Source organism: Wolffia australiana, chromosome 3 (assembly GCF_029677425.1).
Source record: "Wolffia australiana isolate 7733 chromosome 3, ASM2967742v1".
Classification (NCBI taxonomy): Eukaryota; Viridiplantae; Streptophyta; class Magnoliopsida; order Alismatales; family Araceae; genus Wolffia; species Wolffia australiana.
Window position 1 is genome coordinate 4,515,899 of NC_135837.1, and position 14,338 is coordinate 4,530,236.

Consider the following 14,338-nt stretch of genomic DNA (forward strand, 5'->3'; position numbering starts at 1 on the left):
TCAAAGTTTTATACTCGTGAAGATTAAACAGTGTCATCCTATTGGAGGTTGACAACTTGCTGGTCACAGGGTTGGTGAAAATAATATTTTGATATAGCTCACCAACTACATTGGGAAAGCTTACTGTAAAACCTTTTCCACATAGATTAATAGTCTTTACTTTAAATTTAACTCGCGTAAACTACACTTCTAATGTATAATGATGGCGCGACACAGTCCGAGACCGCAGGATCATCGCTCAAGGAGTCGACATTGTCATCGACCCCGCCACTGATTTGCGTCCAGCCCGCACGGCAAGCCAAAGCGACGACGCGCGCACCTTGATTCAAATATCCCGGGTAACGACGCACCATCTTCGGTTCCGTTTACCGCTTTTGCTTTCAACATTTACGTTTTCTTTTGTATTCTCTTTTCTTTGTAACAGCGTTGTAGCGAGGGGAAGTTCCTGTATGAGGATACCTTCCCCTCCCGTTATCGGATCCAAACCCATCTCTTTATTTTAGTTTTATAGCCTTTAAAGGGTCCCATCCACCTCTCTTCTATAAAGGAAGGGGTGGGCGCACTCCAAAGACTACTCTTTGAATTTTCTTGAAAGAAACCTTGGAATTTGAAGAGTCCCTCGTTGAGGAAGAAGGAAGGAGGAGGAAGAAGGAGGAAGAAGAAGGAAGAAGAAGGAGGAAGAAGAAGAAGAAGAGAGGAGAAGGAAGAAGGGAGCGCTGCCGCCGCCGCCAGCCCGTGCCGCCGAACGCCAAGGCTGTGCCCCGCGCCGCCGGGCCCCGCGCCGCCGCGCCCTGTGCTGCCACGCCCCACGCCGCCGCGCCCCGTGCCGCCGTGACCACAGCCCACCGTCCTCGTAGTCCCCTCTTTGGCGTCAGCCTAGACTGTCGTGCTGCCGCCGCCCTCCGATACTGCCCTTCGGTGCTCGCTCCCCACGGACTATTTGAGTCGCCTGCTGCCATTGCCGCCATCACCAACGACAGTCCCATCCTCGTCGAAAAATGCAACGGGCGATACCGAGATGGTTGTCGCCGGACGCGACGAAAGGTACTTCACCCTGCACTCTCGTCTCTTATCTCTTTCAGTACGCTTTCTATTGCCTCCACCGCACTGGGGTTATTCATAGGTGAGACGGACAGGCTGAGAGAATGACGAAAGAATACACATGAGTCTTACCTAGTCGGTGCGAGTCGGGTTTCGCCCGTCCCGTGTGAGTAATAACTGCGGGGTTTCCCCGTTTGATCTCGTAGTCGCCCTCGCCCCTTCGGACGAGGTTCGGGAAGTCTGGACTATCCTTCCCTGGGTGACTCCGTCGAACCCCGGGAACGGCTTCCACCGCGAGTCGGCGTTTGCACGTACCATAACTAGACTATCATGCATTCACTCTCATTTCATACCTGTCTGCTATCCCTATCGGACAACGTTCCTACCGTAGTCTGATAGAGACCTCTCTTCGCCACTGAGTCCATACCCTCAGTGACGACCGGACGACGTCTTGAAGATGGTCGGCATCCTGTAGTGAGGGAACCTACATGTTCCGGCAATAGCCTTACACAGATTTTTCAAATAACTCACAGAACCAAGCCTGCATTCTTGAATTTAGATGGACAGTGCCAGAGTTGGTCTGAAAAATTTTCTCTAGTTTAACAACCAAAGTCCTTCACTTTGTCACACAACTTGGTCACACGAAAAAACTTATATGAGCTAAACATTTAGCTTAGCAGGTTGCTAGGCTTGATCCTTTGTAGAAAGTCTGGCAACAGACTTCAGACCTACGGAGTTATTTGAGTATATCAGTATTAAAATAAATTGTTGCCTTGTCCCCTTGAGAGAGAACATTTTGCAGTATTTTACCAAGAAAATTTACATAGTTGGTCATGCTTGTCTATGCGCTAGCGTAGGCTGCACTACTAGCCTTTGGCCTTATGTCATATGTGGTAATAAGGCATTATGCCTAGCCATCCCAGTCACATCTTTAACCAAAAAGTGGAATGTTGATTTCACCAATGCAATCTCCCAATACCCCCATGCATGTATCCACTCCCGTTCAGCCACTCCCTGAACATTTGAGTATTAGGCAATGTAAGCACTTCGATGCACATCTAGATCTGACCGCCTGTACACATTATCTGGAGGCTTTAGCGCCAAGCATATGTTCTTCTTATCTTCTATCAGTGCCTCCCTTGGCCAGTCTATGAATCACATAAGATCAACATTGGCTATACATAGGTTGTCAACTGGAACCTGGACGAGTATCACCATCAAAATGTTGTATTTGGAGGGGTTGAGAGTCAATGCCTTTCTACCATCAGAATTTGCATTAATGTCATTACTGGTACGACTTGAGCATACCCACAAACCTGTCATGAGTGCAGCATAATGCAGGTCACTTCCACCATCAAACGCACATCGATTGCAAATCAACTGCACTAACACCAAGTTGTCCCAACTATGTAAATCATTGCACGAGCATGCCTCCATGGAACCACATCTATCTATCTATCTATCTATCTATCTATCTATCTATCTATCTATCTATCTATCTATCTTTCTATCTATCTATCTATCTATCTATCTATCTATCTATCTATCTATATCTGTCTGTCTGTCCGTCTATCTATGTATCTATCTATCTGTCTATCTATCTATCTACCTATTTGTGTATCTATCAATCTGTTTGTCTGTCTTTCTCTCTTTGTACATTTATATGTCTATCTGTAGAGCTATCGATATGATTTTTATTATATACATGTACTTTTGTGTAGATATCTTTTCTTTTACATTGTTTTATCTATTATGTTATGTATGTCAGTATATATAGTTGTGGAGTATTCGATGATTGTATGTTTAAGTCAATCAATCTAATGTGGTGTCATCGAAGAATATATGAAATCGCCTTTCGATCTTTTTATTTCCTTATTCACTTATCCTTGTGGTTTTTATTTCTCTGTTATTGAACTTGTTTAAACTCTATGTTGAAAAAATAGAGAGACTAGCGTGTCATTTTTATTGATTGTACATAACTTATCCGGATCGGGGCGGTTTTCTCAACAGTGCGTCACCCCTTCCGTGAAGTCCGCCCTACAGATTTGATTCATAGAGAAAGCTAGTGTGGTGGCCTTTCGTGAGCCCCATGCGACTGTTCCACTTTAGGTCCACCTTACAAAACGTATCATTCTACATTTCAACAGAGAATCCCTCTTCGAAGCAATTGATAGCGGTCAACCCCTCTAAACAAGTTCTACTCCGCATTCGACGAATGAAACTGCCAAGAAACCGGAGATGCCCATTATTAGATCAAACGGTTTGGAGTACATTATTTATCGTAGAGACAGCAAGAATCACGCTCTATCCCTATTTAAACTACCTTAGAGGCTCTCCTGAAGCCTCATTCACAATGGCTTCCTCTCGCATATACGCTTTGTTAGCTCTCCTCCTCCTCGCGGAGGCAGCGGCATTGCACGCCAATAATACGCCGGACCTGGTGTCCATCTTGACCCGCCGCAAGAAATACGGCACGTTGCTGAAGCTGCTGAAGGCTACCAACCTTGTCCCTGCGGTCGAGGACCAGTTAAAGAAGAACCCAGAGGGTATCACCCTCTTCGCTCCTACGGATGCAGCCTTTGGAAAACTCCATCGCGGCGCCTTAGCCAACCTTACGCTGGCCCAGGCGACGTATATTCTGCAGCTCCATGCACTGCCCGAGTACTACAGCTTCGAGAATCTGCGCAAGGTTAAGAAACCCATCGAGACCTTCGCGGAAGGTAGTTCTTTGAACGTCACTTTAAGCCGGAAGAAAGTGTTTATCTCCTCCGGGCCTGTGACAACTTCGGTGAAGAAATCTCTGTATAAAAGGTTTCCCCTCTCCCTCTTCCCCATCCGTGATGTTCTAATTCCCAATAAAAAGTGACGGGCTGAGAGGTCCGGAATTGGGGTCACAATGAATAAGGGCCAACGATTTCTTTAACGCATTCGCTTGGCTTTCGGGAGCGTTTGATGTATTCTTCCCATTTTGTACTTTCTTTTTCTACCTATTTATAAACTGTTTGTGCTTCTACGCCCTTATCTGTGTTCTCTCTTCCTCTATATTTCTTTGGTGTGGATAAATTTCAGAGGCCCAAAATTTGAGGGGTTTCTTTGAGACGCATGCATCTGTTCCTAAACTTGACGACAGAAGATTAAGCTATTTGAACTGGGTTTGTCTTCACATAACATTCCCGTAGGATTATGAGCGGAAATGCTAAGGCGTTGTAAACAAAATTCCGTGGCCTTTTCTCTGAGGGCAGCAGCTTGAAATGTAGGGAAAACAGGAAAATGCGATTAGAGTTCGTATGAGAAGGGTGGAAACCAGAAATCTGAGGACAGGGAAGTTGAATAAAGACTAGGGAAGTTGAATAAAGACCCAAGCACCTAATAGGCCGTTTCCAATTGGTAACCAATTATTGGTATTAGAAGGGATTGATGAAAAAGAATGTTTATTGTTGGAATCGAAACTTATTATTGCCGACTAATAGGCAACATAGACGTCCTCCGTTCCTCCCGGCCCTACCATGATACTATCTGTATCCGAGGAGAAATACAAACCCCCCTTGCATTTGTAGATGGATAAAAAAAACACAATAAAAAAATAAAAGTCTACGCAGGTTCATTATTACGGGTCTGTTTCATAAGCCTGCCGATGACCATGATCATTGTACCTAATATTTATTCGATCGGAATACCACAAGCAAGTTATTATAAGGATCTGGTAGTATGATTTGCTTTCGATCGAATCCTCTGTCCGGTAGATAAATAATTAGGTCAACACAAACTGCTGTCTAACATCATATTTTAATTTTAAAAGTCGTCTCCGTTTGCAACCAAAAAAAATATATTGAATGTGGTGGACTGTTATGATCCACCACATTCAATATAGTTGTTCAATCATATAAAAAGTATATTTAATTTACTGTGCTACTAAGTTGGAATTGGGTGAAGAGGATTTTGATCCATCAGCTTAAAGCATTCTGGAGACTTGAAGCTCGATAGAGAGGGACATAATTTCTTTGTTGAAACACAAGACCTGATCGAGCTAAGAAACTTGAATGAACAACCATTCTGAATGTAACAAGTTTTGACATCAGAAAGGGAATAGAGGATGTATCCAAATATTTAACTTGATGACAGATATATGAATATCTTGAAATCTGTGGAAAGGATGCTAAACGATTAGACATACGGTATAGCCGGCAAATACTTTATATACATGGCCAAATTCTGGATCAGACCTAAAATATGTTTTTCAATAAATTTCTATTCCAGTATGTTTTAGTTGGAAATAACTCTTCAAAAACCTGTTGTTATTTAATAGGATTAACAGTGCTGAACTAACTGTTATCGAACTGTGCTATCTATTATTTAATAGTATTAAAAGGTACCCTTCCACCCCCATATTCATGTCTTCTGGCCAAGACCTATGTTAGGGGTGGTGACCAGAGCTCCTTCTCGTGCTTGTCTCAATCAGGACAAGCAGGATCAGAGCTCCTACCCCTCTTAAGGGGCCGAGAAGGGTCCTCTCAACCTCTCAAAGGGTCAGGCTTGATCCAACAGGCCTCCAGGGGCCGCTGGATCAGCTCGTGGTCCCCTTATCAGCAGCTTCCACCGGCCAGCCGACGAGGACAACGGCTGGGGGGGGGGGGGGAGCGAAGAAGACAGTATTTCCCCCCCACCGTTAAATCTTATCTTGAAGTGGGTCAACGACTGCGATTAAATCACAGCCATGGTCCCATTTTTTAAATGGGTACCCCATTTCTCGCCCCATAAGCACCTCGTCAGCCTGCCCCGTCATCTCTCCACCTACTGATTTGTCTACTGACTGGGTCCTGCGATCCTTATCACTGATCGCAACCAAAAGAACACTTCAAATGGAAATAAAAATAAAATAAATAAGACGGAACAGATCTCACTGTCCGATCATCACTCAGAAGATCAAACTGTTGAGATCATAACTGAGTATTAAGAAAAAGCCCAAAATGACACGGGCTTCGAGTTAGTTTGGCTCAAAGCCCAGTCATAATTTCATTTAAAATTTTTCATTTGATCGTGGGTCCTTGGGCCATGATCGCTCTTAGTATACTTGGGTTCGGCTCGTTATGACTCTAAAAACTAGAAAACATGCATTATACCATGTTGGAAATATTTAGAAAACATAACTACATAAGATTTTTGTGCAATATAATGAATCAAAAATAAATGACATCCCTTTATAACGTGCCCGGACTTCTCCCTGGGCCTGTATGGCCTTGCTGCCTTTGGGCCCCTTGATTCATCTATGTTCATTAGAAGCAGACCAGCTGTTGGGCCACAAGTGCACGACGGTGCTCACTAACTGCTGGTTGGATTGAGTGTTGTGTGTTCTTTAGCTGGCGGCTGGCTTGAGTGCCACCAGCTCTTTCCCCTATAGTTGGCCACTAACACATTATTTTATTTTACTTTATTCTTTTTTATTTGTACGTATATACTTTATTGCTTTTCTCCTTGTCTCCTTCATTTTCTTCTTCGACCTCGATCTCACCCCATCAACAACATATATAACATACTAAATAGAGGATTAATCTCATAATAATTAACATTGTTTGAAACATATTTGCACTAAGAAATTATTGGACTCATAAATTATGTAAAAATTATATTCTAAATGCCTTGTTTTATTCCTTCATCGATGTAGTGCATGAGATGAAAATTCTTGTAAAGTTGAAGACAATAGACATGAAATGATCCCAAAATGACTTTAAAATCTGTATGATTACAGGCCACATTTTGGCTCTATCAAAACCCAGAATCTGTCTGCAAAAATAAATATTGTAAGCTAGTTAAGAAGTTATTTTTTCACTTATTAATATTAGAGGATTGAAACAAAGTTTATCTTCGAATTTATTCTGAACATTATTTAAGTTGTCCTTCATTGCATTTTCATAGAAATGGAGAAAATTATTGCTTGTCTTATAGTTAGTTTTCCTGATCTAAAAAAACTATAAATATCTAATCACATGGAAAAGTATTATTATTGATTTCAGGCTCTCTACGGTTCGACCATTATTCAAATCCATACATTGTAAGGGAACATTATAAATTTATTTTTTAATCCACAGATTATCAACAACATATGCTATTTTACAGGTTATTGATAATATCAAATTAGATTAGTAAAATAATGCATTTATACTTATTTTCTACCACAGATATTAACATTTTTTCTAGAATTATTCACTATTTAAGGATAAAATAACAGATTTACAATCTGTTTTCCTCAGCTCTATTTTTACATATTCTATTTTTTTTTAGACTAACCCACTTGACTCATTTGAGTCAAGTGGATTTCCATCATCTTCTTGGATGTCTACTTCATAAATGGTGAATTTCATATATAAATGGGAGGAAAGTATAAATTTAATAGATAATAAGAAGGGGCCCACTACACCAAAAACCCATTCTTGATGACCATTCAGCCCTCCTTAAAGAGTAGGTCAACTAAAGGCAATAATTGTGGAACTAAACCACAATTTGAATTTGAAATGTCTATTTTCAAATCTGACAGGGGGGCATATGGGTCTAGATGAAAAATCAAGAAATCCTAGCCCTCAAATTGCCAGGAATTAAATCCAATGGCTGCAAGAGTTATGACACTTCTATGTATTCTCTTCTCCCTCTGTTTGTATCTCATCTTGGATTTCTACTCCCAACTTGTTGGAGGCGTATTGGACGAGATTTATTTGATTCATTCTTCTCCTACAAGAGTGTGGGAGAGAGAGTTCAAGGGTGGTCAAGATTCTTGGATAAAGAGCACCGTTCGGCCCTCGGGGAAGGAGACAACAAGGTTTGTGTGATCTACTGAATGTTTGGTTTTAATCTTTCTCACAGTTTTATCTAACATTCCAAATGATCGCCTATACTTGAAGCTTTCCAACGCATCAAATTGGACTAAAAATTTATCTTGTAGCAAAAGTTACAACGTTTTTGGTCTAGTACTGCTTAGCGGAGCGCCACCCCCCACAAATTGCAGTCAAAGGTTTTCTTCAAAGTTAAATCTTATTTATTGCCATAAAATATTTCCAAAAATACATTTTATTATACGGTTATTTGCAAAATAAAATAAATATGCATTTCATTTATTTAAAATAGTTTTGACTAGTTTTCATTTGTTTCAATGATTTTGTTATTTAGAAACTACTTACAAATCCCAAAAAATATAAATGGCATAAAATATCTTATTGGAAAATATATTTGAAATGCAATTTACTCTGTCATGACCTGCTCCTTGTGGATTCAACCCTTAGTTACCCTATTCTATTTAAGGAGAATTTTACTCCCAAAGTTACCTAGATTAAACTACCTAATGCGAAGGAGTAGCACTCAAGATATCCTTGAGAAAGGTATCACAAAGTGATGTATTCAATACACATGCCGCATTATTAACATCAAGTGGTAAGTAGAGGAATATATCTCATGATGAGTGGGAGCTACCTAAGGATTTCTCCTTCATGTTGAGTCTGTTTGCCTCTAAAACAGATCATGTGAGCCAGCAATTGGAGACATCCTCCAACTAGTCCTGGCATTAATTTAGCGTAGGGATGTGGTCATGGTACCAGTTAACGACTTACCTTGAGTGCGACAATGTCACCTTGGGGTTGCTATTAGGAGCTATGGCCGGGCTGCGGCTGTGGCCTTTGCTTCGCCTATGGCTGTGACTCCTTAAGAGCACTTACCATTATTATTCACATACTAGAGGAACCAGATATCCGGGATTGTACGGAGGTTAGGTGCACCTCTGGAACCACCCCCACCCGTCCCTCTTCTCCCTCTCGACCTACACCCTCTTGTCCCTCATCATCCCCTCGGCCTACATTCCCCCTCCCCCCCCCCATAATCATCTTCCCATGTTCTTCCATCACCCCAACCCTCTCTACCATCCCCTCATTCCCCGTCATCATCCCGCTCCCACCCCTTAGCCGCTTCACCTCCATCCCCTCCAACTCCTCCGCCCTCCCACAACTCTATTCCACTGTCCCCTCCTAGTCAAATATCACCCCCACCCGATATACTCACCACACTAGCCGATCTCCATCCATCCCATATACTATTTGATTGAGACGAATCCTTGACTAACTACCAAACTTCGCTCGCCAGTTTTGAGGATACTTGTGAGGATACTAGCGATCACGCTTCCACGAGAGAGGAGGACGATGCCTCCATCTCTGAGGAGTCAGATATGGACACCTCCCCTACTTCAGGACATCATTCGGATGTCCCTCATACATGTTGCATATATAACACCTGATCGAGGGTGTGTCACGCGAGCTGATAGCTTTATGATTCCTAAGTCTTATTTGAAATTATAGAGAGATAGGCAACCCTCTAACCTAGTCACATCTCCTCTATCTAATCAATAATCACAACCTAGCGATAGTTGGGCTTATTGAGCCGATGACTACATCGTACCGCTCCCATTCCATTGTGAGGAAACTCGAAATGGATCACATTTACTGTCATTCCTCAAAAAAGCTCTGGCTTCTTTGGAAGATAGATTATTCGTTAGAATTACTTACCAAAGGGACACAATACGTTATTTTTGACGCAACATACTCCCCGAAGCCCTACACGCTTACGGTAGTCTATGCCTTTCATAGACATCTAGTGCGTGAGTCCCATCTACGACTTGTTGACCTCCCTTGGTTTATATCTAGGGATTTCAATTGCATACGGGTAGCTAGAGAATGCCAGGGAGGCCAACTGCCTAGCTCATGATCTATGTAAGCGTTTAATGACTTTATTCATCAAGCATCACTCGTGGACCTTCCCACCATAGGTGAGAAGTTGACATGGTGTAATGAGCGCCAGGAAGATGCGTGTATGTACGAGCGGATATACCGTTGTTTTACTAATTCGACTGTAGTGATGCACTATAGTATCACGATTGAGATCCTACCGCGATATTACTCTGACCACTCATCGATCCTCCTTCGCCCCACCTCTAGTACTCGAGTTTGTCGCCCTCCATTCCGATTCCAAGCTATATGGATAAAGCATTAAGACTTTCGTCTTTTTGTACACAACCATTGGCATGGAAAGATCGCTACATCACCTATGGAGAACTTCACTCATAGACTGAGGAACCTCAAGGTCCACCTAAAATGGTGGAATCGACATGTCTTCGGAGACGTAAACGCACTAGTCGAAGCACTCAAGATGGAGCTAGCTGCTTGATAAGCCTAAAAATGATGTGTAAATATGTCATTGATTTGGCATTTAGACTTATACAATAAAATTTATAAATACCCTTAATCACTAAATACAGCGTATAGAGCAAGCAATGGGTCAAACCACAATGAGGCAGCAAACAAGAATTTTTATCCAACTTTTCATAAATTAATTCAAGGATATATTAATTTTACAAATAATAAACCTTAATTGTACTTAATGATGTTTTTAATTAATCATAATTAAGTAAAAACTTAATTTTGATTTTAAGTATTTTCAGTAAAAAAGCTCAAGATAGGATAATTTTAATTTTAAGATCAAATTAATTTGAACTATTAATTTCCCAATTATTATAAAATTTTAAGACAATTTTTATGAATTAAAATTGGGAATTTAATAATCAAAAAGGGGGTTTTTTAAATTAGACTCTAAGATGGACGAATTTTTGGATAAAATTTTATATTTAGGTTTTTTATATATTGAATTAAATTTCCAAACAATCAATTATTAAATCTGGAGAGAGAAAAAAGACGAATTAATCTAGAGAGAGAAAGTGAAGAATTTGGTGAAATAGTGAAAACCGAAACAGGCTCAAATTGAAATGCTAATCTCATTCAAAACAACTTCTAAGGCATGTACATTTTGCCCACGCGAAGGAGTTTTAGAATCTCTCAAGAAGAAGTTTAACATACAAGTTTAAAACTTACAACGTTGAATGCAAAATCAAGATCTGTCGACTTCCAAAGCAAGTCCTGTGTCCTTCCTTGGTCAAATCCTTGGGGAGGGCTTCAAAAGTGAATTTCACCTTTTTCCAGACCTCTATTTAAAGATCCAACTGTCTAGATTGTAGATGGAAAAAAGACAAACATGCCCTCAAAACTTCAGCCCAATCGGACGTCTAGATCTCAAGATATCAAGGTTTTACTGAGCATTAATCTAGGCCGTTGGATCTCTTTTACCTTTCACAAAAACTGGGATTTTTCTATTGGCTGGCATTATTTTTCTCGTTTTCCCCATCCTCGGATCGTGGGCTACCACATTTTTGCATGCTTGAATGGGTCACAATCATCGTGAAATGATTGTCGCGTTTGAATGGACAAGAGAACACCATGTCGCCCTATTTTAATAAAAAAAATATAAAAATATATTAAAATTAATAATATGCAGTCGATTTCTATGTGCACTTAAGCTAATTGACTGTGGGTGTATTCTGATACGGCGTCTTTTATTAATGCATGTGTGTCGGTTAGCGCGTGCATTAAATGCATGAGGTTAACCGACTGAGCGTACGAGGAATGAATGCATGCAGAGATCGATTCTCCACGTCCATTTGTTGCACGAAAAAGTAAAAGCTAAACAAAAAACAAATTGTACCTCTCTCTCGCTGCCCCCGCCACGTTGATGCCTTTAAAGAGAATCATTTGCTCATTATGGCGTCACGATTTGTGATACCATAATGAGCCAATAATGCTCTTTCTCTCTCTATTAATCTTATTTTAATAATATGCATCCACTTCTTCGCCTGAATTTCGGGTGAATGACATGGATGCCACTTGATATATATATAAATATATTAAAAAAAAATTCTAAAATGCCAAATAAATAAAATATGTATTATTTAAACACAAAAAATCATTTCTTGGCTATAGAATGGTCAGAAATTATATACAAATATGGGAAAAATTATAGAAAAAGAGGAAAACGATCACCAGCCTCTGGCCAAGTATTTAATGCCCTGTAAAAATTATTTCATCAATGAAATGAGGTTAAATACCATGTAAAAAATATTATAAACTTTGAAATAACAATAAAATTGAAATGTATATCATTTATCTCCATTTATATATGATAACACGCAAATATGGCCATTAAAACACATAAATATAATGTAATATTCATCAATTAAACATGTTAATTTGCAAGTTATCATACCCCCCCCCCAACTTAAATCATTGCTAGTCCCTTAGCAATGTATCATTATTACTTTAGATGACTTCTTCATCCATCAATCCTCATTGATCTGCATGAAGTGTTAGAATTATCAATAACATGCTCAAACAGAACTCCCCTCGACAACTTGGATTCCACCTTGTCAGGAATATGGGTGCCATCCCTCTTGGTTTTGGGTAGAGCTAATGAAATGAGATAGAAAGATGTACTTCTCTCCAGATATTGCAGTATGATTTAAAAGGTTCCTAACTGCACTCTTCAAGTGGTGGACCTCTCATCTCTCATATCAAGGTCACTCTCTTCCCAGTAGCTGCTACTTTATGCTAAAATTCTCTACTAAGTTTCCTCCTACTATACGATAAAAGCTAGACATTCTCCGCCTCCTAGATAGCACAAAATATCAAATGTTGTGATGGCATGGGTAATAGAATGAGAAGGAACGAAAGATAGAATGCTCCAAGGGGAAGAGATGGATTTGGAATGAAAGGTTTCATCAAGGATATATCATTTCAGGTTGCCTTCTCCCAAGACTTAGAGAAATGAGAAAGAAATATAAAGAAAGAAATCATGTGTAAAATGCCTACAACAAAACAATCCCCTTTTTTTTTTATTCCTCCGATTTTGCTTGAAGTTGAGGACTTCCTTATTTTTTTTTTCAAGGGGTAAAGAACATACTAACATTATGTGAAAGTAGAGAGAATAGAAAGAGAATGATCATGGACTCTAATGAGGGCATTATGAAAATCATTGAAGAGAATAAGAGGTAATAATAAATTGAAGAGCAAAATTAGACAGAAATGGTGATAGAGATAGGGTATATGTGATCCCATGGAAAGGGAGATAGAATGGCTTGGGAGATGGCTACCATCCATGAAAGGCTGTTAGTTCAAGGAAATGGATATGTATATGGCATAAGGTATAACAAATGGAGTGGCAAATGGAATGGTAAGGTGGATGGAGATCAAGAAAAATAAAATTTTGTGCTTAAAGACATGGAGAAATGCCTATCTTCCACCCTAAAGTAAGATGGACTCAATGAAAGAACAAAAACATTTAAAGTAGGATTGGCTCAGTGAATGGTGGCGCGGTGGTGGTCCTCAATTCACTCAACTCTCTCCCTTTTTGAGCCATAGTGCTTCAATCCTTCGATTTTCCTATCCCCTACACACCCACTAGATACCCTAGCCATTTGGAAATTGACTCCCACATTATCCAAAATCAAGGTTTGTTTTGGTCTTTGCATGATCATGATCAGTTATATAAAGCCAAATTTCGCTACACATGTAATTTGAATGAATGATGAATAAGGTCTCCTAAAGGTGGGCTTTTAATTATAAATGGAATTTATATGAAAAAAACCAAATAAAGGTTTGCAATTCTAAGCACATGAAATGTTCTCCCCCCTCTAAATTATGGAATGTCCTCAATGCATGGGAATCAATCATAAATATAATTCAGAAGTTCTGAATTGCAAACCTGCTTAGGCATGATCTTTGAATTTCTTTGAAGAACTTACTAATGATTAGCCGACATCCCGTTATGTGTGCAAATAGTACTTCTTCTTCTTCTTTTTTATAGCTGAAAAAATGACAAACTGAAAACAAAACAACGAAAAATGAAAGCTAGGGAATTAGATTAATTCCCATTATTTGCGAAATGAAAATACAACAAAGAGAAAAAATATAGAATCCAAATCCTAAGTTGGTGCTTCCTGTTCGGTGGGTTCAATCGGGTTTACCGAAATTGTTGTTGTGGGTTGTGGTATATTTTTTGCTTCCAAATATGGCTTTAATCACATGCCATTTACTACGAACTCCTTCCCTGTCTTAGGATCAAAAATCAAAACTGTTCCATTATCATATATGTTAGTAATTATAAATGGTCCATCCCATCTTGATTTTAACTTCCCTGGAAAATATTTCAACCTTGAATTATAAAGCCATACCTTTTGATGTTTCTGAAAATGTTTGTGGTCAATGTTCTTCTCATGAAAATGCTTCATCCTGGCTTTATAAATTCTTGAGTTTTCATAAGCTCCATTCCTTAGCTCCTGGAGTTCATGCATCTGCAATAGAGGTTGTTTTCCTGATGCGTCTAAAGAGAGATTAAGTTTTTTAATAGCCCAATAAGCTCTATGTTCTATTTCCACCATAAG

General features: G+C 39.7%; 1 protein-coding gene across 1 annotated transcript; it reads left to right on the forward strand.

The window, feature by feature from the left end:
• Positions 1–3,376: 3,376 nt before the first annotated feature.
• On the forward strand, positions 3,377–4,058 carry LOC144701477 (fasciclin-like arabinogalactan protein 6). The gene has a single exon (XM_078573288.1). It carries the CDS (start codon positions 3,395–3,397, stop codon positions 3,905–3,907), a length of 513 nt encoding a protein of 170 aa, XP_078429414.1. The 5' UTR covers positions 3,377–3,394; the 3' UTR covers positions 3,908–4,058.
• Positions 4,059–14,338: the final 10,280 nt, after the last annotated feature.

Excerpts from the sequence above, each read along its gene's own strand:
- LOC144701477 (XM_078573288.1), top strand. The coding sequence starts at position 3,395 with ATGGCTTCCTCTCGCATATACGCTTTGTTAGCTCTCCTCCTCCTCGCG.